At 37.6% G+C, this 26,271-nt stretch overlaps 1 protein-coding gene across 1 annotated transcript in view; it reads left to right on the plus strand.

The window, feature by feature from the left end:
* Positions 1-26,271, plus strand: part of CCDC50 (coiled-coil domain containing 50) — a 104,985-nt gene that overhangs the window by 63,607 nt on the left and 15,107 nt on the right. The window contains exons 2-7 of the mRNA XM_042780289.1: positions 1,729-1,792; positions 2,318-2,427; positions 3,584-3,710; positions 8,071-8,161; positions 18,942-19,059; positions 24,179-24,706. Coding sequence (XP_042636223.1) covers positions 1,729-1,792; positions 2,318-2,427; positions 3,584-3,710; positions 8,071-8,161; positions 18,942-19,059; positions 24,179-24,706 — 1,038 coding nt within the window. The remainder of the gene's footprint in view (positions 1-1,728; positions 1,793-2,317; positions 2,428-3,583; positions 3,711-8,070; positions 8,162-18,941; positions 19,060-24,178; positions 24,707-26,271) is intronic.

A 26,271-nucleotide genomic window follows, 5' to 3' on the forward strand; every position in this document is an offset into this window, starting at 1 on the left:
TCCCAGAACATTGTATTGTGCCACGCCCAACAGAAATAACCCAGGTGGCGACTTTAAAATCAGGATCTCCTCCGTAGCTAATAGCAATTCCCACCTTAGAGTTTACAAAGACTTATGGGTAGAAAAGCCACACTAAGTAATTTACTACACCGCATGTTGTTTAGCTTATTTATTTCATTTTTTAAGTACTTGACCCAAACTTGGTACATTGATTTTATGACTAATAATAGGTTATCACCCATGATTTGAACACCATTAATCTAAGATTTCTTTACTTAACTTTACTATAGAAACATAAGCTTTTCTGTTTTAATAAGGTGCTTCAAATAATAAAGCATTGTATTAAATAGCATTGCTTTGCAGGATTTGATTATATTCTTTTGGCTAATTCTGATTATTTGTTTTCTATAAGTCCATAGTTAAAGTCTTAACCATCTGAAAATTATATATTAATTAACTGAAGTGTTTTTGAGGCTGTCTGTAACTCAATATAGCATCTCTCCTTTGAACCTTTTCTAATTATGGCTTACCTGGAGTTAAGGGAAGCTGTCATGGTATCAGGGAAGGAAAGGGTTCTTGCTGGCATGGGAGTCAGGAAGCTGAGATATTGACCCTCAGCCCTGTCACCAACATACTCTATATAGCCTTAATAAGTCTTTTCTTCTTCTGGCCCTCGGTTTCTGTACGTATTAAATAAGGAAGTTTGCTAGCTCATTTTGAAATCACTTTCACTCTTTGAAGTTTGGAGTGCTTGGACCATCAGTCATTAGAATTTGTTGAAAATACATCTGATGAAAAAGAATGGGGCTTTTCTGTTGGAATTACTGGTTTCACTGATCACCTTTACATTTGAGCAAAGCTTAGGCAGCTAATATTTGGTTTAGTGTGGTTCTTGGACAGGAGTGATTCCTCCGTTATGAAAGCACTTCAGAGTAATCTTGATGTCCCCAAGATTTCCCTATCTTTAGGTTGTATTCTTAGTAAAGGACAGGGTTATGTGAATGTGTATGTGAATATCCTTTAGTGATGAGAATGACAATCCATTGCTGTTGAGTTAATTCTGACTCATAACCCTATGGGACAGAGTGAAACTGCCAGGGCTATAATCTTTATGGAAGCAGATTGCCACATCTTTCGTAGAGTGGCTAATAGATTCAAATCCCGTACCTTTCAGTTAGCAGTTGAGTGCTTAACCACTGAGCCACTAGGGCTACTTCTGGGAACAGCAGGGGAGTGTTTATTCAATCAGTTGAATGTTCTCATAGACAAATTCAAAGCTTCAGAGAGAAATCTGTAACCTCTGGCAAGCCCCAGGTGATAGTTTTTTGAGTATCACACATTGCAGTAGTCTGCAATGGGAATTTTCTTTTTTCTAATGGGAGTTGCATGTTTGGGAGAGAGGGAGACCATATTTCCTAAACTACACCTCTTTAAAACAACAAACACCTCCTTAAAACAACAAATGAACAGAATAGCAGTTTTTGTGATGACAGTCCTTCATGTTTAATTTATTTGTTTATTTATTTATTTACTTATTTATTTAAGAAGCGGGGATTTGATTTGCAGTTTTGGGTGGAATAGATTTTGGAGACCATCTCCTGCCATTTTGCTTTCTAGAAAACAGGCCATAAATGATCTTAGCTGGATCTCCAGGTGGAGACAGACTTAGGAGTAGGTTCTTGGTCTCCTTATCTAGGTCCAGGGTTCCCATTTACTTTTGATTTGTAGCTTATTTGGGAAGCTCTACATTTAGAGAAAAACCTAGATACTCAACTGTAACTCATGTTGAAGGGTATGGACCCATGAAAAAGTGCTGTTATCATTCAAGTGGAAATCTGCTCCTACCTGAGGAACTAATGAGGAATTTTAAGGCTTTTTCTTAAAGGCTCCAGTATAGATATAAATTTCTGGGAAGTGATCCTCTGAACCACACATGACTGAGACATAGACTAGATTTCTTATAGTTCCTCTGACCATGTGAGAACCAAGCTATCTGTTCGTGGGAAGATGCAAAAGTTGTTAACTCTTCTGTTATTTTAGCAATATTAGCACCACCTTTTAGTATAGAAGTGCATAGGAATTTCTGGACTTCTGGGTTCTGATTTTGTGGTTATTATTCCCTTCAGGTCAGGGACTGAGCTAACCATTGTTTCAGGGCACCCTGTGCTTTGCACTGAGCCATTTTCATGTGGAGTGTTCTGAATGAAGACTTTGTGCCTACTAGTCACTGTTTTGTGGATTGCAAGTTACAAAGCTGATCATCCTGGAATATTAGAGTTTTTGAAGTGAACAAAATGTTTTTCTTTTTATGTTGAAGTATTACTAATGAGGTGTCCTCTGCTCCTCCTTCTTCATTCTCTTCAGTATGCCGAGATTTTGCTGTCCTGGAAGACCACACCCTGGCTCACAGCCTGCAGGAACAAGAGAGTAAGTAATAGTCCTGCTTACTCATGTTCCTTCAGTTTTCTTTTTTAATAGTAGCTTGAGACTCGCTTCCTAGGGTTAGGCAGAAAGAGAATATAGTCAACAGACTACAACATCTTTCATCCTGAAGAATTTGTCCAGGCAAATGACGCCTGGATAAAGAATGAAGTTTTGGGTGTTTTGAAGAAAGACAGCTGCCAGGGATTAGAAGACTGCTGGGTCTGTAGAGTGGAGGAAGAGAGGAAGTTGATCCTTTCTCTTACCTGAGTCTTATAGGAGGGAGACAGTGGTTGTAGATGGATCTAGGATGTATAGAAGACAGGCATAGGAATCTATTCCTCTCTCTAGAGTGGAAGACTAAACATCTTTTCCAGGCAACAGTGGTATCTAGTTTAGGTCACATTGTGGGTTTTCCTGTATATCTATGTATGTACAATAGAAAGTAAATCTAAGTTATATGTGTTATATGAAAGTACACACTAGTTTATCTACTATTATGAATAGAAGCCTAAGTGGTACAACTGGTTTGCGATTGCCTGCTAACTTAAAGGTTGGCAGTTTGAATCTCCTGGTAACATGGTGGAAGAAAAGCCTGGTGAATTGCTTTTGTAAAGATTTCAGCCACGAAAACTTTATAGAGGAGTTCTACTCTGTAACACGTGAGGTTGCCAAGTATTGGTGCTCGACTTGACAACTGCCACCATTATTGTGAGTAATTTTGATTTGTGAACTGTTAATTCATGTGTCAGTACAAAAATTGAGGATTGAAAAGTACAGTTAATAGAGTGGTGACATGTCATGTGGTAACAGAGCACTGTCCCTGGCTTCACAACATTTGTGTATAACTTCTGCCTTGGCCACGTTTGGCCAGGTGATCAAAGTCAAATCATTTAACCTTTTCTGATTCGGTTTTTACTTCATTCAAGAATGGGAATAGTGGTTCCTTTACTCCTCATTATATACAGTTGTTATGGGATGTGAAGCTCTTTTTAACTAAACTACACCTAAACTACACCTCCTTAAAACAACAAATGAACAGAATAGCAGTTTTTGTGATGACAGTCCTTCATGTTTAAAGCTCTACTTAAATTTATTATGAAATTTATTGTTAATAAGTTAAAGCATTGTAACTTTTCACGTCTCAATCTTTTCTGTCCAGTTGAGCATCATTTGGCATCGAACGTTCAACGAAACCGTTTGGTCCAACATGATCTCCAGGTGGCTAAGCAACTCCAAGAAGAAGATCTGAAAGCCCAGGCTCAGCTCCAGAAGCGCTACAAAGACCTGTGAGGATTTGGGGAATGGGAGGGAGTCATGCCAGGACTGGCTTTCTCTGTGGAGCAAGCAGCCAGGCCAGGGGACAGGGGAGCTCATCTCCTGTTCCTATTCCTTTCACTATTAAATTTCAAATTCTGCAATAGTTTTCTTTGATAGGAAAATATTTCTTTTTTCTTGGAACACTTGACTAGGTTTGGGGATGTGTGGATTCTAGTGTGACTGTCCCCTCCCTGTGCCTGGTGTGAATTCTAACACTTTTTAACTTATGACTTTGATCCACTTGGTCCACTTCTCTGAGTCTGCTTTTCTCACCCAGTAACATTGAGAAAATCATCTCTGCCTACCGTACCTCATAGCTTGTTTTGGGGGAGTCCAGTGAGATGATGACTGTCAAAGAACTTCATGAGTATTGGTTCTTTTACTCTTTACAGGTTCCTTTACCTTTCTTTTGCTGTTTATATTTTCCTTGAACCCCTTGCTTTTCCAGTCGAAGTGGAAAACTCTAAATTATGCACTCTCTTCTCTTCATAATTTCAGTGTCTTGACAATGAGTTCTCTCTGTCTGCTTCTTTATTAGAAATATAAACAAAAATGATCATTCCTAAGGTCCCTTCTAGAATGACTTTTTTTCTTCTTTCCCAGAATTTTAAGAGAGAGGATGCATCTCTTTTTTTGAGAAATATAACCTGAACTTTTTATAAGCTAAATCTCTGATGATAGATTTAAGCATTATTTAAGCATTGAAATAATGCTTTTTGAGGAGGAAGAAGTAAAGGGAGAAGGGAAGGAATCCGTGCTGTTGTAGTTAGGTGCTATGGAGTCAGCTCCGACTCATAGTAACCCTTTGTACAATAAAACGAAACACCGTCTGATCCTGTGCCAGCCCCACAATCCTTGCTATACTTGAGCCCATCGTTGGCAGCCACTGTGTTGGTCCATCTCATTGAAGTCCTTCCCTTTTAAGTTGGCCCTCCCTCCACTTTACCAAGCATGATGCCCTTCTCCAGGGAATGGCCCCTTCTGACAATGTGACCAAAGTAGATGGGACGAAGTCTGGCCATTCCTGCTTCCAAGCAATTTTCTGGCTGCACTTCTTCCAGGGCAGTTCTGTTAGTTCTTCTGGCAGTCCATGGTACTTTTTGAGTAATCTTCACCAGCACAACTCAAAACATCAGCGCTTCTTCGGTCTTCCTTATTCATTGTCCAGCTTTCACATGCATATGAGGTGATTGAAAATGCCATGGCTTGGATTAGGCCCACCTTAGTTTTCAAAGAGACATCTTTGCTCTTCAGCACTTTAAAGAGGTCTTTTGCAGCAGATTTGCCCAGTGCAATATGTCATCTGATTTCTTGACTGCAGCTTCCATTGGTGTTGATTGTAGAACCAAGTCTCAGTTTCAGCGAGCAAATTGTGTTGTCTGCATAACATAGCTTGTTAATAAGCCTTCTTCCAGTCCTGATGCCACATTCTTCATATAGTCCAGGTTCTCGGATTATATGTTCAGCATACAGATTGAATAAGTATGTTGAAAGGATACAACCCTGAGTCATTCCTTTCTTGATTTTAAACCATGCAGTGTCCTCTTGTTTTGTTTGAATAACAGCCTCCTGGTCTGTATACAGGTTCTTCATGAGCACAATTAAATGTTCTGGAATTCTCATTCTTCTCAATGTTACCCATAATTTGTTATGAAATTATAGCAGTAACAAGGTAAATACAAATTAGGATTTAGAGATTGATGATTTATGGGTCCCAAGTGAGGAAAGAGCCAAATATTCTATTTCTCTCTGGAACTTAAGGGTTCAAGAGATGTTCATGGCTCAAGTGAGTTAGGAAGGAAGTTTTTCAGTTTTTACTCCTCTCGTAACATTGACAACTGGGTGTCACAGGAAGGAGGGAATGTTGCAAATTTTAGGGAACTAGAACCTTTCACCCGATCTTGATTCCTGGGGCTCCTGTCTAACATGAGGCTGGTCGCTGGCTATTCCTTTCTAACTTGGTTTTGCTTCTTCATGATTTTGTTTAATTAGCTAATTGAGCCAGAGATGGTCCTTCCTATAAATATGGTTTAAAATCATTAAGCTCAGCTGAAACTTTACTTTTCTATTTTCTATACCAGGAGATACATCTTCTGTGTCATTTAAGACCTTTAATACTTAATTTGGCTTTGCCTGCTGTTCTGGGCTTCTCTTTGCTTTCTTTATATTGTCATTTTGCATGTAGTTAGTCACTAACTCCTGTAGATATTATTGCTTCCCCTCACCCTCCAAACTCTCAGTTACGAAAGACTGCTATTGCACAGGAGGTATACATTAAAGGTGGAGGCTTAATGAGTATTTTAGGTTCTATTTGAGAGATATCTGTTTAAATAAACTTGATAAATAAATCACAATTGTAATTTTATTCCAACATCTTTTTGGATAGTGGACTCTAAGCATGCTTATGTTTATCTTTCCTACCTAACAATTTTGTGTACAGATTGGAGCTATCATGTTCTAGAGTTTTAAACTGCTCATTGACTTTTCTTGAAACCTGAAACCAAAATGTTGAGCAACTAAGGGCAAATTTTGTAGCCATCTCAGAGAGAACTAAACTCTCTTTTCTGTGGGAAAAGTTGCCTTAAAAGTGCTATCTTAAAGGACCTGTTTTCTTTCACCAGAATGTATTGTGAGTTTCAGAGACTAGGAAAAGGGTTTATTCATTTTTGTATTCTCCTGGTCCAGGTATTTAAATCACTGTTAAATGCACAAATGCCAGGAGAATCTGTGATAGTAGCAGTATTACAGCATTTGGTTTCCTTAGTGGACAAAATATTAAGAAAATTGGCAGAAGCTAGAGTGGCTTCTACTGTAGAAACAAAAGCTGGGAAAAATACGGTTTTTCTCCTTTTTTTTTTTTTTTTCTTTTTACAGATAATTAAAATTTTAATTATCTTTATACAGATAATTAAAATGACTTTTAGAGTTGTAAAAATGGCATAGGGGTGGCATCTTATCCTGACCTCCTCTGACTTCATGATGAGGAGAGAAAATCACCATCAGCAGCATCAGCAAAAGACTGATTCCTGGGAGACATAGGTCAGACATGCTGCTGCCCTGTAATCCCTTTGCCGGTTCTGACACCAGCCGTCTCTCCCATGGCATGCTCTACTTCTCTGCTGGGTTAGATAATTGGTTACAGTGGCTGCACAGAACTCACAGAACAGTAGTCGTGATTATGGAGTTTATTAGGGAAGTAACAGGTTACAATTCAGGATTAGAAAAAAACCGAGGATACAGTTCTTCCATGAGGACAACTTCTCAGTTGTACCGTAGGCATGCTTCTCTCTGGCCTCAGCCTCTGCCCTGCTTGAGCAAATGTTACAAAGCTCTTTTAGCTTTGCTGTGTAGGTACCCAGAGAGGCACCACACTCTGCCAGCCAGCCTCCTGCCCAAAGTCACTCAGCTTTCCTGCTCCATGGATTGTGAAGCCTGTCACTTTCTCTCATACTGGTCTTTTGGTTCTTTTGCTACCATCTCTCTGCTGCCTTTCTCAGAAGGAGGACCAGCGCAGGGATCACAGGTCTAAGGATGTACTTCACAACCTGGCTTTTCTCTCCTAATGGCAGTGAGAGCCCCCTTTTCCACTTTTTGGATGACTCATTTTCAGCCTAATGGGATGGCAAAAGTGACCAATCCCTGCATTAAGGTTCCTTACACGTTATTTTGCGTGGTCCCACCCTTAAGAGATGGGAGCTCTGGTGGCATAGTACCTAAGGCATTGGGCTATGGACCTTATTTACATACATTACTAATGAGCTATCCAGTCCCATTGGTGGGCCACAAAGCACTTCATAAGTTCACTCAGTCATCTGGTAGGAGTCACAAAGAGTATGTCTAGGAGAGCCATATTAAGTAACTCACTGAACCACAGAAGTCCCACAGTATTATTGCCAAATTGGTGAGCTTGCTCCTGAACTTTTTCTATATTTTATATGTATCTGAATATTTGTTGACATTAACCTCATAGTCTAAATCTCTTTTTGCAGAATACCCAGAAAACATGCCTGTCTTTCTGTATAGTGGCCCCAGTAAAGTAAGGTGATCTGGGAGTGTAGGAAAAATCATGATGCTTTCCATTTTAGTGTCTGGGATTCCAATTCCAGCTCAGCCTCACCTTTGTGATCTTGGGGAATGATTTAACTTCCTTAGGCCTCAGTTTTCTCATCTGTAAGGTGTGACAATATCAACTTCTTTGCCTGCTTATTGTGAAGATGAAGTGAGGTAGAAATGTACGCTGGCTCATAGTGGCTGTCCAATGGTGCTTATTTTTAGGAAGAATCATTCCTTATTTTCTTTCTTTACGTTATTTTCACCTTTGCTTTTTAGTGAACAGCAAGACTGTGAAATTGCTCAGGAAATCCAGGAGAAGCTGGCAATTGAGGCGGAGAGACGGCGCATTCAGGAGAAAAAAGATGAGGTATATCTTAGTTAATGCCCCTCCACCCATGCAGAAAGGGTGGTTGGCCCTAGATCAAATAGTTTATCTACTTTTTCACTGAATGTGGGTTGCTGAATGGTATGCAGAAATCTCTTTTATTTTGGGTGGGACATTCCAAACAGTGCAGTCCTTGGATCACTGTTTATTGCCTCTTGAGCAGCCATGTAAGTGGTGAAGTCTTAAGAGATGATAATGGATAATTTGACAAAAGGTATCTGCCCTTGGGACATTCTTAATTACTTCAGAGAAAGCAGACCTTGAGTGTGGTCATTGTGACCTGTTTTCTGTCTATTACTTTCTTCTTTCTTTCCTTTTTTTTTTTTAATAGTTTCATTTTCCCATGATATGGTAGCTCAGAGAACTAATATGTTTGCTTCTGGATTATTCTTTAAGTTGCATTATTTTTAAAGCTGGAAATGACTGAAATTAGCAGTAGTTTTTGGTTTTCAATAAGACTTGCATTTGCACTTAACCACTGTATTTGCTTTTGTGTTATATTTTTGGTACTTCCCACAATCTCATTTCAATTTGCATTTATTTTGTGTTTTCATTCTTTCACATTTCCCAAGGAGGGGGTCACTGTGAGTTGAATCGACTCGATGGCAGTGAGTTTGGATTTTTTCGTCCTGTTCTTGGTAATTGTCTTACTTTATAACCAGGATGAAATAACCTGTCATTTTTAGGAGTAGGATGGCCATATGATTTATTTTTTATACAGATGCTTTTGAAGCTTAAAGATGATATTCCTAATAACTACATAAACTGCCATTGGGCAAACCAGTACACATGATCACCCCACTAAATAGATATGATCAGGGTCATCAGTAAACTAGCCTATATACCTTACTGTTTCCACCAAGCCACCTTGTTCCTGTAACCCTTCTTTTTCAATGCCACACACGTGTAAGACACCTGGTATGAGTTTATTTGGCTATTTCTTCAAGAAACAAACAGTGATTATGTGATAATCAGAACTGCATGTAAGAATTAGGAATTACTTTTGATCCTTCCTGTTACCCACACAGGGGGCTCTTCTTACTACAGGATGTGTTGCTTCTCTATAGTCAAAACTGCTTTGACTGTGAACTGAAAGAAGTGATTATATTTTGTAGACAGGAAAGCTTCTATGTTAAAAATGTTAGAGTAATGAAGTTGGCTTCTTATAAATGCTACTTGTGTCCTGTGATTTTTCCCCCCCCCATTCAGGGAAAAACAGGGTAGAAAGAGAAACTAAAACACTTTATTTTAAGCTAGTATCATGCTTTTTTGGAGAATTGAAATAAAAATCATAGTAAGTCATCTAATGGTCATTACTATACAAAGTAAGCAATGTAGTGATTAATCCCATTTTTCTAATGAAGAAGTTAAGTCTTGAAGTATTAAGTCTGTGGTCCCAAGATATAATAAGATGCCAGGGGAATGTCTGTACAATTCAGGTCTCCTGACTTATTACTTCTAATTTAGATATGCTGTGGTCCTAGAACATAAAATAAGTGGCCTTTGCAGTTAGATTGGCCTTGGTTTGAATCTCCACTCCCTTTACTTTTGTTGACACTTATTCTTAGAGAACCTCAGATTTCAAATGGGGTTGTCTTGATAATTGTGAGGTTTAAATGAGATAATGTATTTAAGTCTTCTGATACATATTAAGCAATTGTACTTTCTTTTTTCCTTTCTTTCCAAGTGTTTTCCCCACCATTCTAATCTGCCCTTGTAACAAACTTTTCTTCTTTATAGAGAGACATGTAAAATTAGAAAGGGAAAAAGTAAACAGACAACTGTGTTCCTATATGATGTGATTTGAGGATTGTGCAGAGTTTATTTTCCTTGTAGGCCTCCTGCTAGTTTGTGCTCTGCTTCTGTGTGACCTGCTGGAATGTTGTTCCATCCCTGGTACACTGGAGAGGGTAAATGAGAAATCCAGTCATGGAGATTTAGTGAGATAAAATAACCTTTAAAGTCTCCTCAGACTTTTTTGACTATCAAACTCTTGCCTTCATTAGAAGATGCTACTGTACCAAGATACTCTTTTATCATAGAAAAAATGTAACTCTTACCTGACTAAAAACCAAACCAAATGCCATTGAGTCAATTCTGACTCACAGCAACCCCCTTTGGGTTTCAAGGCTGTAAATTTCTACAGAAGTAGATTGCCTCATCTTCCTCTTGTGGAGCAACTGGTGGGTTTGGACTATGAACCCTTCTGGTTAGTAGCTAATGCCTTACCCACTACACCACCAGAGCTCCTTAGCTGACTAGTATGTTGTTATTCAGTGAACAAAATTTACGTTAATAAAGTTTGTTATTGAAGGATATATTATTTATTTGTTAAATGCTTATTTATTTGTTTTTGTCCATTGGAAGACAAGATGCCTCATAGTCAGAGGAGACTAAAACCGAGAAAATAATGCTAATTCTTTGGCCCAGCTCTTGAAATAGCATTGGCTGTTCCTCTTGAATTGTCCCAATTCTGTTTGTTTGTTTTTTTCCCTGTGTTCTTCTGTTTCCCTTTTATTTCTGCTTAGTTAATAAATTCTTATTTATTACCAAGGCTGTGGAAAATTCCTCTCTGGGTTTTCACTAAAATCTCAAAAGATTTATGATGTTAGCCCTCCTGAGGGCATTCACAACTTATTGTATACTGCTCCCCTCCTCCATCAAAAAAAAAGAGAAAAGAAAACCACCCAAACCAGATATAGAGGCTAAGGCCTCTTTCCTTTGAAACAGAAATTTTGTGAACAGTGTATAAGAAGTAGTGCACTTACACAGCTTTGTGTGGGTGGGTTAGGTTAGCATGTCTAGCTCTATTGTATTTTTAAAGCAGGGCTTCAAACTGGTTCACTCTTGGCTGGCAAAGGGAAACTGAAACAGACTCAATTTTTAAAAATTTTAGTAACCTGGAATGCTAACCGGAACAAGAAAAATGAACAGGTTGAAGCCCTGGAATGGAGGACTTTGAAGAAGTATAGTGAGACTTTTTGCAGGAACCTGATATGTGATTGGATTATTTCCAGGACTGTGAAGCATGGCACATGTTCAAAGCAGCACGGTTGGCCGCCATCTTTGAGCCAAACACCAGTGTTTTCAGCCTAGCGAGTCAAGACATTCGGTTACTGTGCAATGCATATGCTGACATTGTTTCTAAGAGGAAGATTAAATTTGTGCAGGGTTTTGACCTATAAATTTTCCTGTTCTGGTTAGCATTCTGGTTTATCTAGATTTAAAAAATTCGAATCTATTCTGGTGTTGCTTAATTGGCCTTCACTGAACTGAACTGAACTGGTTCAAAGCCCTGTTTATAAAGAGTGCGGATGTAAGGAAAGTAGCACTTCCCTTCAGGGAGACAGATATGGAAAATTTAAAAAGAAAAGGAAGAAAAGCCCCGTCCCTCCATTAAATTCTTACTAGCCTTGTGATCACTGTCCCACCTCATTCTTTCTCTTTGTATCTCTGTCTCTTTTATTATATTTTTTAAACTCTTATTCAGTTCCTTGAATGTATTAGTTGAATTTTTATGCACCCTGTTGAAGGTTCAACATTCAATTAAATATAATTGAGTTCCTTCTTTTCAGTCACAGCAAAAACTTGTGTCAGTGCTATTTAATAAAGCCAAGGAATGTGTGTTGAGCTGATTTAACTTAGTTCTTAAATAGAACTCTAATTTTGTGTGTGTGTGTGTTTACCTATAGCTATACATGTCACTGTGTGAACTCAAGTCCAAATATATGTGAATGTGAAAATACTTATTTTTTCTTTTTCTGAAATAAATGGTAGTATGGCCAAATATGTTAGGAGAAGCTTGTGGTGCTAGTCCAACAATTTGAAGCCACTTATGATATGAACTGTTCAAAGATAGACTTTGTAACTAGTTTACATTAAAAGCTATGTAAGTCAGCCATGATACTTTTTCATGCTATAAAAGAATATTTATATACGTTGGTAATATTTAGATAATCACTCAAATAGTCATGAGCTTTAGTTATTTAAAAAATTCTTATGTGTTTTGACTCTTTAAAAATAAATTTGTATATACAGGCACAGAAAGGAGAGGAGGGGAGAGGTTACTACTTGAGAAAATTCTTTCCCTCGCTTATCCTAGATGTTTTTATATCCATGTTGTTGTTGTTGCTGTTAGGTGCCTTCGAGTCAACTCTCACTCATAGCGGCCCTATGTACAACAGAACAAAACACTGCCCAGTCTTACGCCATCCTCACAGTCCTTGCTATTATGCTTGAGCCCATCTTTGCAGCCACTGTGTCAGTCCATGTCGTTGAGGGTCTTCCCCTTCTTTGCTGATGCACTACTTTATCAAGCATGATGTCCTTCTCCAGGGAGTGGTCCTTTCTGACAATGTGACCAAAGTAGGTGAGACGAAGTTTGGCCATTCTCACTTCCAAGGGGCATTCCGGCTGTACTTCTTCCAGGACACATTTGTTTGTTCTTCTGACAGTCATGATATTTTCAGTGTTCTTCATCAGAAGCCCAATTCAAAGGCATCAGCTCTTCTTCAGTCTTTTTTATTCATTGTCCAGCTTTGACATGCATATGAGGTGATTGAAAAGACCATGGCTTGTATCAGGCATACCTTAGTTTTCAGAGTGGCATCTTTCGTGAAGTTTTCTCAGTGCAGTATGATGTCTGATTTCCTGACTGCTACTTGCATGAGTGTTGACTGTGGATCCAAGTAAAATGAAATATTTGTGCAAAAAGGACAAGGAGGCCACATGTTCTGACCTCTTCTAATCCCACAAGAGGAAGACAGAATCACCATCAATAGCCCAAGGCCTATTCCTGAGAGGCCAGACATGCTGCCTCTCTCCAGCCCTTTCTCCAACTGTTCCTCCCAAAGCACCCACAACCTCTCTCCTGGGTTCAATAATTTGCTGCAGTGGCCACACAGAACTCACAGATTATGAGGTTTATTAGGGAAGCACCAGGATATAATTCAAGTTCAGGAAAAAAAGTGCTCAGTCTCTCTCCCAGCCCACCGTCTCTCAGCCAAGTCTCTCACAGTCTCTCCCCCAGCAGTGCATGTTCCTCGTTGTCTCGGCAGTGTGTGTCTCTTGTGTCTCTTTCCCAGCAGCACATGTCTCTTTTAGCAGCACGTCTTCCTCAACCAGCAGTCAGAGAGAGTTCTGCCTCTAGGAGGTCTCCTTTTGAGCTTGGCAGAGTGGCCAAACCAACCAATCATAACAACAGAATTCTAAGCACCTGAGAGTGAGCCTCCCATAACATTGCATTGTGCCACGCCCAACAGAAATAACCCAGGTAGATAACATTTACAATGAGGAGTTGCTCATTCCACCACAGAGTTTACAATAACTTATGGGTAGAAAAGCCATACCAAGTAATTTACTACACTGCAATTTGACAACTTCAGTCTTTTCTCTGTTTATTATAATATTGCTTATTGGCGCAGTTGTGAGGATTTCTTTTTTTTTTTTTTTATGTTGAAATGTAATCCATACTTCAGACTATAGTCTTTTATCTTCATTAGTAAGTTCTTCAAGTCATCTTCACTTTCAGCAAGCAAGGTTGTGTCATCTGCAAATCACAGGTTGTTAATGAGTCTTCCTCCAATCCTGATGCTTCCAAACATGTTCTTCTTCATATAGTCCAGCTTCTCACATTATTTGCTCAGCATAGAGATTGAATAAGTATGGTGAAAGGATACAGCCCTGATGTTTCACCCTCCCTGATTTTAAACCATGCGCTATCCTCATGTGTTCGAATGACGGCATCTTGGTTTGTGTACAGGTTCCTCAGCACAATTAAGTGTTCTGGAATTCCCATTCTTTTCAATGTTACTCATAATTTGTTATGATTCATACAGTAAAATGTCTTTTCATAGGCAATAAAACACAGGTAGACATCTTTTGATAATCTTTGCTTTCATTTAAGATCTATCCGATAACAGTTGATGATATCCCTTGTTCCACATATTCTTCTGAATCCAGCTTGTATTTCTAGAAGTTACCTGTAAATATAATGTTTCAACTGTTTTTGAATTATCTTCAGCAAAATTTTACTTGGCGTGTGATAGTGTTGATGTTGTTTGATAATTTCCATATTATGTTGGATCACTTTTCTTTGGAATGGGCACAAACATGGATCTCTTCCAGTTGGTTGGCCAGGAAGCTATCTTCCAAATTTCTTGGCATAAATTAATAAGCATCTCCAGTACTGCATCCATTTGTAAAACATCTCAGTGGGTATTCCATTAATTCCTGGAGCCTTGTTTTTTTGCCGATTCCTTCAGTACAGTTTAGACTTCTTCCTTCAGTACTATTGGTTGTTAATTGTATGCAGCCTCCAGAAATAGTTGGACATTGACTACCTTTTTGGTACAGTGACTTTATGTATTCTTTCCATCTTCTTTTGATGCTTCCTGCATCACTCAATATTTCGCCCATAGAATCCTTTGGTATTGCCACTCAAGGCGTGAAATTTTTCTTCACTTCTTTCACCTTAAGAAATACTGAGTGTGTTTGTCTCTTTTGGTTTTGTAACTCCAGGTCTCTGCCCATTTCATTGTAATACTTTGTCTTCTTGAGCTGCCCTTTGAAATCTTTTGTTCAGTTCTGTTTTTTCAGCATTTCTTCCATTTGCTTTTGATATTCTCCACTCAAGAGCAAGTTTCAGAGTCTCTTCTGACATCCATTTTGGTCTTCTCTTTCTTTCCTGTATTTTTTATGACCGTTTGCTTTCTTCATGAATGATGTTGATGTCATTCCACAACTTGTCTGGTCTTTGGGCTTTGGTGTTCAGTTTGTTAAATCTATTCTTTAGATGGTCTCTAAATTCAGGTGGGATATAATCAAGGTCATACTTTGGCTCTCCGGTACTTGTTTTAATTTTCTTCAGCTTAACTTGAACTTATATATGTGCAATTGATGGTCTCTTCCATAGTCAGTAAATGCCTTGTTTTACTGATGATAATAGTCAGCTTTTTCATTGCCTCTTTCCACAGATGTAGTCAATCTGATTTCTGTGTATTCCTGGTGGCAAAGTGCACATGTATAGCTGCCATTTATGTTATTGAAAAAAGATACTTGCATTGAATAAATAATTGGTCTTGGAAAATTCTGTCATGTCATCTCTGATGTCATTTTTATCACCAAGTCCATGTTTTCCAACTACTGGTGATCTTTGTTTCTAACTGCCACATTCTGGTCACCAATAATTATCAGTACATGTTGATTGCATGTTTGGTCAATTTCAGACACAGAAGTTGGTAAAAATCTTCAATTTCTTCATCTTCAGCTTTAGTAGTTGGTGGGTACATTTGAATAATAGTGATGTTAACTGGCCTTCCTTGTAGGCATATGGATATTATCCTATCATTGACAACATTATATTTGAGGACAGATCTGGAGATGTTCTTTTTGATGATGATAGCAATGCCATTCTCATCAGTTTGTCATTCCTAGCATAGTAGAGCATAATATGATTGTTGGATTCAAAATGGCCAATACAGTCCTTTTTAGCTCACTGATGCCTAGGATATTGATTTTTATGTGTTCCATTTCACTTTTGACTACTTGGAATTTTCCTAGATTCATATTTCATACATTCCATGTTCCGATTATTAATGGTTGCATAATTGGAACATGGGATGTATGAAGTTACTTGCCATAAAATGACATTATCCATTGTTCCTGCTCTTGGAGAAGATTTCTTTTGGGATTTTACCTGCCTTGAATTCTCTGTTATTTGTTATGTGCTGTCAAGTTGAACCTGACTCATAGTGACCCCTCCTTGGGTTTTCAAGGATGTATCACTATGGAAGTAGATTGCCCAACCTTCCTTCCAAGGAGTGGCTGGTGAGTTTGAACCACCAGCCTTCTGGTTAGCAGTCATTCCCTACTGAGATGTTAATTGCATGTTTATAAGGAAGTGTAATGATCTACTTTTATGTAATGGAGCTATTTTTGCAAATTAGCCCACAGTTTATCTACCTGATTAATCTTACTAATTAAAAAATAATTGAAAATGACTTTAAAAGGCTTTAAGAATTCTTTTAGATTTCTGTTTTTCCAAGTTGTGTTTTATGGAACACTAATTCTATATAAAGGAGCCCGGGTGGTACAATGGTTAAGTGGTTTGAACCCACCCAGCAGCCCCACAAAGGAAAGACCTGGTGATCTATTTCATAAAGATTACATCCTAGAAGACCCTACGGGGCAGTTCTACTTTGTCACGTTGAGGTTGCTGTAAGTCAAAAATTGACATAATAGCACTTAACACCAGCATCAATTCTATGTAAGGCTTATTTTTTTTAATGTGAAAAAGAGACATCTTTCATTAATGAAATTAAGAAAATCCTGGGTTACAGGAAGATTTTTTTTTTTCATTTTATCAAACTGTTAAATATACTAATGTATACTTTGAAAAGTTTGGTATGATACACACTTTCCATTGAATGCTTTGTGTGTATTTGGAGAATCTTTTTGAGACCAGGGAACACAGTTTAGGAAATGCTGTTTTAGACCAACCTCTAATAGGAAGGAAGCTGAGAAGCATGAAAGTTGTTTATGTCAAAGATGACTAAGCCAGTTAACTACATCCAAGGTTTGTGACTAATATTTGCTGTGTTTGGTTGTTTCAGGGGAAATTATATTGAAATCACCTAACTGAGCTCATTGGACAGTGAAGTGGAAAGAAGGGTGGAGAACTGACTTGAGCTAACCCCTGCTGTAATCCTGCAGCAGTTTTCATTTGGATTTTTTACCTCTTCCCCATCTCAAGCCTAGCAAACTTTTTCTTACCTGGACAGAAGTTTACTCAAAAATGAACTGGGGTCATAGAAAAGCAAAGAGGTTTCAATGCTAATGTGTATGACATAGTATGATATTATTATTCTACTAGTTAAAGCATTACTGAGAAGAGACATCATCTTTGTTTCTCTCCTGGTTCTTCACAGTGGGAGTGTGGCTTATTTCTGTTTATTCATTACAACTAAATTCAATAGTAGGAAAGCAATTATAAGATGCTTGGAGAGTAGTTTAGTAATTTCTGCTGGCAGTTGGGCATACTAATTTTTCTTCTTCTTTTTTTTTCTCAGCTACAACAAAGGAAATTTTTTGTTCTCTGTAAAGCAAACCACTTAGCAAAATGTAATGTTGGGTACTTAGTGAGCCTGAAAACTCAGGGAAGAGTTTGAATTTTCTTTCTACGTCTATAAAAAGTACAAAGATTTGGAAAACTCTATTATATGGAAGATGGTTTGGTGGGAGAAATTTCCGTCTGTCCTTCGTCTCTCTTCCTCATATACTGATGTATTAATTTATATGACATCCAAGATAATGAACATGGCACAGGGCCTTGCACCTGGTAGAAACTGAGAGATTTATTAAATTAATTCATTTAGGAAGTAAGAGACAGTTGAACAGGAAGAGCGCCTTAAGCCTGAGTAGTTTAATTCATACTCTTAGGTTATCAGTACATTCTTTACTTGGACTTACCTAGAAAATTGAAAGAGAGAAGATAGTAATTCTTGTTTCAAATTTACATTATTAACATCTAAGCAGTCCTTGCATCCTTTATTATAATAGAAAAAAAGTATCATTTGTTGCCATATTTCTGTAAACCTTTAAGAATCTGGTGACAACTCTAGACCTTCTCTCCAGAAACATACATGAACATAAAAGTGTATGCATTGTATTTTGGGACTTTTATAGAGATGATATTCTATTCAAAACACTGACTTGAACTTGTCTCTCTTCAATTCAGAACCTTTAATAATACTTCATCCTCTATGATATAGATTGCAGATTTCTTGAGATTGTTTATCAGGAGCTTTTGTGACTCAGCCTTGGACTGTTTTCAGCCTCACCTTATTCTACAACATATTACACCCTATGTTCTAATAAGACTCTTGGCTGTACCCTATATCATTGCCCACTGAGATGTCCATACCTTTGCTGATGTTTTTTTCTTTTCCTACTTTGTCCATTGGAATTCTGTTTTTTGCTCGAAACCTAATTCAAATGCAAAGCCTTGTACTAGTTCCTTTACCCATTGCTGTTGAGTTGATTGATTCTGACTCATAGTGACCCTATAAGCAACAATATTTCCTCTTTTGTACTCCCATAGATGTTTTAATCCTCTTTCTGGCATTTAAGTTCATTTTACCTTTGTTTTCATAGAAGGAGGGTAATCTCTTGGGAAATAGAACATTATTCATCACTCTGTATTCATAGTCCTTTGCAAATCATAAGTGCTAAAAACTTGTCTGAGGACGAAGCAGGCAGTCTGCTGGTAATTATTTTCTCTTTTTCAGTTAAGACAATTATGCTGTAATGAAAAACCAAATCAGAATCACTGAAAGAACTTTTTTTTTTAATTTTTAAAATGAATTATAAATACAATTTATAATTTTTTTTTTTAATAGATTCCTGGGCCATTTTCTAGCCAGAGTTAGTGAACTTGGAGGTAGAGCTCATACATACTACTCTGTAAATGCCCAGTAGGTTCTGGTGTATAAACAGCTTAAGGAAATGGTACATTTCCATGTCTTCAGATTTAGTTAGATTTAAATTTCAATTTAAAAAATAAGAGGCAGCAGCCTCTTTTGCTCGTTTGGATCACGTGCCACTCCTGCAGAGCAGTCACCTGTGACGTTTGGAAAGCATGATAGTAATTCCAGAAAGTCTGGTGAGCCGTGACAGAATCCATAAAAGTGTGACCTGTGGGGTCACTGTATGGGATTTGTTCATTCTCTGCTAATACTTATTTTCATTCTCTCTGTGTTTGTAGGACATAGCTCGCATTTTGCAAGAAAAGGAGTTACAGGAAGAAAAAAGACGAAAGAAACACTTTCTAGAGTCCTCTGGAGCCAGTGCTTATGGAGATAGTTACTATTATGAAGATGGAGGTAATAATAACTACATCATAACCTACTCCATCCTTAGACTCATTCGCAAGACACTTCTTTTAAATTTGTCCATAAAGTGTACCTGGGAAGGTTTCTCCTATCCAAAGGCACTGGGTTCATTGAGATTGATGGCTAGATTCTATTTGAATCTAATGAATTCATCTGTTGTTTGGATGAGAAGTCATTTTTTTTTTTATGGCTATTAAAACTTGAATATAGTTTTGTAATAATTGGCATGCATTCTTGTGTTCCGTAGCCAGTCAGAATGCTGAATTGCATTCTAATCACATGAAGTTGGTTGTACAAAATGCAGGGCTTTAAACTGGTTTGAAACAGTACAGTCGGTGGCCAACAGAGCTTACAGATTGCATAACAACCAAATCTCTTTTGCACAGGATTTGAACCCAACTGGGAAAGAGGCAGAAGCCCTGGTAGTGCAGTACATAAAGTACTCGGCTGCTAAACAGATGGTCCCCTGCTCTATAGGAGAAAGATATGACCAGTCTACTTCCATAAAGATTTATAATCCTGGATACTGTGGAGCTGTTCTACTCTGACCTATAGGGTTGTGTGAGTTGGAATTGATACGATGGCAGTCAGTTTAGGAAACAGGTAGCAGTACCCTGCTCAGAGATGGCAGCTGACTGTGCCACTTTTGAATGTGTTGTTGGCTGCCATCTTTGAGCAAGGCACTGCTGCCTGTTATGTAAGAGATTTGGTTCCTATCCAGCATGTGTGCTCTATCAGCCATGACTGAACCTAGTTCAAAGCCCTGGCAAGATGGTGAATAAGTCTTTGGACTTGACTTTTTCAAGGAAGTCTGGGCAGTACTGTATGAAGCAACAAAGTGTGATGAATAAAGAAGGTACACTGTGTATCAGTTACTGGGTAACAGAACTTCTTTCTATGCGTCTCTTTTTAATTTACACAAGTGATTTTGTCTGCTGATGCTAAACAATATTAGGTTTAAGATTTCCTATTCATTCTTTCCTGTTGATGCTTTTTTGCTCTCTGATTACAATATAGAATAATTTCTACCTAGGAGAGAAATCCTTTTAAAGTGTGCCTTCTCTAGTGCCTGCTTTTGCACTGTGGTGGCGGCAGTTGTGTTATTTGTGATTCTTTATCTTAAGAGTGTGTTGGGAAAGGAAAGGAGTATTATTTTTCAAACATCTCTCAAAAGAAACACATTTCTGTAGTTTCTGGTGTCAGTGTTTGCTGAAGAGCAGACTTGGGATTTTGAATAACTAGAGAAAATGAATAAAACCTAACGGCAACTAAGTCTTTGAGAGTGAGTATTTTAAGGTCAAAGATTCCAAAGGCCCTGACAAACTAAGTATCAGTCACTTCTCTGTGATTCCATTATAAAAAGCTAAGTGGGCGTTTGTCTTTGATGAACGAAATGAAAGACATGCATATATAAAGGTGGAAATATTACCACTCTTGCCCATGGCTCACATGGTTCTAAATTTATCATAATAACAGAGCTCAGTCTTATGGCCTGTTTAGTAAGCAGGTTGATTTTCTATCTTTATTGCTTGATGTGTTCTGCCTCCATTTGTAAAATGCTCAGCTCTTTTGATAGCTGTCTTCCTTATGTTGGTTTTTCTGATGAAATTATGTATTAGATCATTTAAAAAGAAAAATTGCTGCTGTATTTTGCTGTGCTAGAGAACAGAAGGTAAGGAGTTGTTCTTTGGCTTTAATTAAATTCTTAGAAATGTCGTTGGGTGTTTTTTGATTGTTTTTATTTTCAATTTTGCTCTGCAGGTGTATTCACTACATATAAAGTAACTATTTAAATCTATTTTTAAAGCATTGGCATTGCAAGTAATTACATATACTAAAATATTAATTTTAACCTTTCTCTATTAAAGACTTGTATCAACTTGTTGATTAGAACTCAAACCTGGTTATTTTGACCAGCATTATGTCTACCTGATTCGTATTTCGAGAACAGGGACTGTGTTAAAAATTGAGTGGTTTTTCAAGGGTACTAAAAGGAGCTCTGGTAGCATAGTGGCTAAGGCACTTGACTCCTAACCACAAGGCTGGTGGTTCAAACCCACCAGCCACTCTTTGGAAGGAAGATGGGGCAATCTACTTCCATAGTGATACTGCCTCAGAAACCCAAGGAGGGGTCTCTATGAGTCAGGTCCCATTCGATGGCATGTAACAACAACAACAACAACAAAAGTTAAAAAGTATCTTTTCAGTTTTCATTTAATGTACTTTTTTGTAAGTTTTTAGAGAGTGGTATATTTATTTGGTTTTTAGAGTCGGAAAATTAGGGAATAGGAAGTAATGATCTTTCTAAGCATGCTTGTGTTAGAATTGGAGTTCTTCTCACCTCCACTTTGTTGTTGTTGGAAGATTATATATTGCTAAATATGCAGTCCATGCTTTTGAGTTAGAGAAATGTGTATTCTACAGAAACCACATTATAGTTCAGCTCATATTTACAAAGCAGTCCTTATATTCTTTGCAGTGATCCTTTCCCAACACATTGTGGATATTCTTTCATTGTACTTCTCTATCTTTATGTGTAATATGATTTTGCTTTACTTACATAATAATGACAGTTTAGCATTACAGAAGTGGTCTATTTTAAGCTTTTAGTTTAATTAATCTTTAATAATTTAAACCTTTAACACTGATCATAAATAGATAGTCTGCAAATTTGCAATTATCTGAAACATCTGTCACATTTATAGCAACTGTGAAATTCTGTGGCTTTCCATTTGTGAGTCCATGTTTTTCTTTCAAAACCACTTACTTGTATTTCAGATAGATAGATAGACAGATGGATAGAGACAGAGAGAGAGAGTCTTAAGACCTGGGTTCACATTTTATCCTTTCCTTAAAACAAGTATAATTTTAAGAAAGCTTTCTATAGCTTTCTATTATAATCTCCCTAAGCTTGGTTTTTCATCTGTAAAATGAAGATTCTAAAAATCCATCTTTTACAAAGATGTTGAGGAGGTCAAATAATGTGATTTTGGTGAAAGATAAACTGTAAAGTGCTATTATTTATACATATATTAATATTGTATGTGTATAATACAGGGTTTTGTATATCTAAAGGAAAGTAATTTCATTTTGAAAGACAAACATGGAGGCACACGTATAAAATATATATAGTTTCTGGCTATGAGGGTGTTAATTATATTTGCCAAATAACTTGATACCAAGAAACATGTAACTCTCAATCCTCAACTAGAATGGGCAAATTTTAGAGAATTCAAACAGATTCCCTCCACTCCTGCCTTTTTCATCTTTTAGAGGTTTAAAAATACCTTATCCGGTGAAAAAGCAATAAATATTTATCCTAGTTGACTCTGAAAAATGTGGTGATAGTTCTTCTCTAATATTTACAGTATATTTTCTCCTCAAGTAAAGCTACTAATATTGTTAATTATTTAGAAGGAATTAAAAAAACAAAGCAATCATAGTGTCACAGGTCCCTGTTAAAAACAAACAAAACCCTTCTTGTTTCTTTTAGGTTTAAAGGAGATCTGCATTCATGCAGCCCTTTGGATGTGTTTTGGTACTAACCCTGTAAACCATTGTTCCCAGCATGTGGCCCTTCATTAAGTAGCCAGTCAATACAATGTTTGACAATCATACAATCATAGAAATAATTGATTCTTTCTCAGCTGTCAAGATACATTTAAAATAAGTTTCATTAAATGAGCAAATCCATTCTTATCCCAGAGAGTGATTGTTCTGTTTCACTTTTATTTTGTATAAAACTGTACATTATGAAGATAGATACTTTTACAGACTGTTTAGAAGAAAGATTTTAATTTACATGTTATCTTTGTAGTAAATTTCCCTTTTCCTAGAAAACTTAAGGGAAAACAATTTGAGGTTTTGGGGTGAAAGCTTACAGCAGCAATGATGCAGTTAGCTAATCTTTCCCCCTTGCTCTATTTGTTTATCAGACTAACAGTATTAGATTAAAAATAAAATCTTAAAAACTAAGAAATTGTATAGTCCTTTATCTTCTCTACATCTCATCAACTTATGATGGCTGTTTCAAATCCAGATCAGCAAGTGATTGATTCTAGCAGGGAGCATGCATAACCAGTTATTTTAGCAATTTATCATGAACTGAGGACTTTTTTTCCTCTTAAAACTTAGGTATAATCTTGAAAATAATAAAATAAATACACTTTGTGAAGTGCATATCATTTTACTTCCGTTGTTCTCACAGTAGGCTTTTGTCTACGTGAGACCTGACAAAAGCACCCATCTCTGTGCTGTTTTTGAAATTTCTGTTAAACTTTAGGATTTGTATATTTGACATATGCTACAGTCTGTCTTTATACAAAGACTAAAGTATCATAATTTTTTAAAAAATATATATTTAGTAAGTGACCCCTTTATTTTTTCATTATGGCATCCTTAATTTTTTTTTTTTCTGCCAAGTTTCAATTAACAGGAATAGAGTTATCTAATGATAGTAGGATCATTTGCTCGTTACATTCTCCTCTACTCTGCCCCCTTCTGTATTGAACTGTACTGTAGGGATGTTCTTTGACAGGAGTGCCAGTGTTTGCTTTGACCACCTGAGGGGGGGGGGGTAGAGGAAACTGTGGATTATTTTCTGAAGTAAACTTTATTATCATTCCTAATAAGAATAGTTGGAAATCTTTTGACTGAAATCACAAAGCTTAATTTATTTTTCCATTTTACAAGACTCCTTCAACCATCATTATTTTACCTTTACCGATTCTAAATTGGAGGACTCTGCTAAATTGGTTTTATAAGTAGAATTTAACATTCAGTGGTTGTAATTGTTGTTATTGGCAAATATTCAAATACTTTATAACTCTACTTAATCGTGATCAAGTGCCTCTTTCAGATTTATGCTCTTTCACTTAATTTTATTTTAATTTTTTACTTTTTTGGGTTTGCACTCAGAATCTTTCCTGTATGCATGGACCATTTCAGTAAATGCTCATCCACTCTACTCAATTTGTTAAGGTGAAAAAGATGTTTTCTCTATTATAAAATATGTTAAACACGGGCCCTGTCTCTCCCCTGTTTAGTGAGGTCATGCTCTCATTAAGTTAACCTCCGTTTCTATTTTTTACATCCTTCCATCTCCACTCAGACCAGCCAAGGTCAAGGAGGGCCAGAGAATTAGATTCAGAATTCTCAAGGCCTTGTAGACTCAAAAATGATGGAAAGCCTATGATGCAGAAGGAGAAACCAAAAATTCTGCTGGATAACTTGGAAGACCTGGAAGAACACTGTTCACCAGAGCAATCTCTGTCATCCTGTCGCCAGGGCAAAGTGAGGGACAATCTCCAGATTACCAGTGAGCAGCGTGAAGGGAAACGGTGTGGTTATGAGAGACTACGGAGACCTCCACTTCCCAAGATCAGTGGCGAGGTGTTTCTGAACACTGAATCTGATGACTGGGAGGCAAATAGTAGCCATCGAACTCTGAAAAAACAGTCACGACACCAAGATCAACTTTCACCTAAGTCCTCACAGCAGGCTGGGTTTCACACCAAGGAAGTTGTATATGGGAGGGACCATGGGCAGGGTGAGCACAGAGAAAGGAGACACAGGCCAAGGAGGCCAAGGACTCCTCCCTTTTCAGAGAGTGAGGAACGGCTCCACCTCAGTGACACAGGTAATAAACGACAGTCTCATTAGAAGCCCCCGTACAGACCAGTATACTTAAAGAGCATCTTAGGTAACCCGTTCTTCACTTGGTGCTCATGGCTTTGACGTAAATCCTCGAGCCAAATATTACAAATGTTAATCTCAGGTCTGTTGGAAGAAGAAAAACATTTGTACCTTTTCCCTTCTGCTTCTGAGAGAATGTTCCAACTCCTTGAAAGTATTTTATAATCCCAGGTAGTACAGTGAAGGTACCAGTTCTTCATTTTCGAAAACCATGCATCTGAGATTCTAATACCAAATCAAAGCATTTGCATTTCTGGTTTTACTTAAGTGAATCCCAAAGATCCCACAGTGTTTGCCTAACTAGAAGCCCCAGGGCTATAAGCACTAGATTTCCTTTGCCTCATTTTTTCCATCTATAAAATGGAGAGTTGGATAGCCAGTTCTTTAAGGTAGCAATTCTCAAATTGTGAGCTTAAGTTTGTTTTCATCAAAATTGATTTTGATGAAATTGGCTGTTTGATGAAAACACAGTGTTCTGGATCTCACTTATATTACGGAATTATCCTCTCTGGACTGGGGCCTGGATATTTGGGCATGTTTTAGTCTGGAGGTGATTCCTAAATATTTTAATGTCTGAAGTTGCCTTAAGTTAATTTTTATGCTCTTACTCCAACTCTGACTCTATAGTTGGTGTTCTGAAGGTCCTATACCAGATGAGTCTTGGTACCTATAGGAATGAGGTGACTATTAAATTCCTGACATCGCTGAGGCTTAATTCTGAAGTCTGTCATTGACACAGTAATGGCTCTCTCTGTTCTTGTCTGATACCTGTTGTAGTGATGTTTTCCATGTGGCTATTACAGTAGAAGTTGTAGCATCATACTGTGTAGTATTGTAGTTACACCATACTTCTTTCTAGTTCCATTTTATTACTATTGCATTTGACAGAGGTGGGATAGTTACTGGCAAAGGAGGACCAAAGAGGCACCTCTTGTTATTTTCTTCCTCATCCTTGCCCAGTCAAGCTCCACTTCTGATCTGGAAACCTGTTTCTGGGTTGCAGATTCAGGTTGAAGTCAGGTGGTTTTCTCTATCACTTAATCTGTTACTACAGACTTGGTTATAAAGAAGATTAATATTCAGTTCAGGAAGCCATAGTGAGTAACTACTGTAAGTATTCTCATTTCAGGCTTTATGCCTATATCTGAACCTCAAAGGGTAAATAAGCCAAAATGACTGATACATAAACAGACAATCACAAATCTGATATATTCTGTTCGTAGACAAAGAGCTGTGGGAGAAGAGAGGAGGAAGTAATACAGTCTATCTGGGGTGGACTTCGTGAGGATGCTCTACTACATCCAGCTTTAGAAAGACCAGTTAGGTTCCACAGGTGGGGGAAGTGTGAGGGAGTGACGATCACATTGAACTCCACATTCTGATTCTGTGAATCTGAGCTCATGTGATCTGAGGACTGGCTAACCTATATGGCTATTAGTCATACTTCAGTGTATCTTAAACAGGCTCAAGAAGCTTGAAAGTAACATTGACTCACAGCCCCTAGAGGGG

This window comes from Orycteropus afer, unplaced genomic scaffold (assembly GCF_000298275.1).
Source record: "Orycteropus afer afer isolate SDZICR_OR568_19922 unplaced genomic scaffold, OryAfe1.0 scaffold00032, whole genome shotgun sequence".
In the NCBI taxonomy this organism is placed as follows: domain Eukaryota; kingdom Metazoa; phylum Chordata; class Mammalia; order Tubulidentata; family Orycteropodidae; genus Orycteropus; species Orycteropus afer.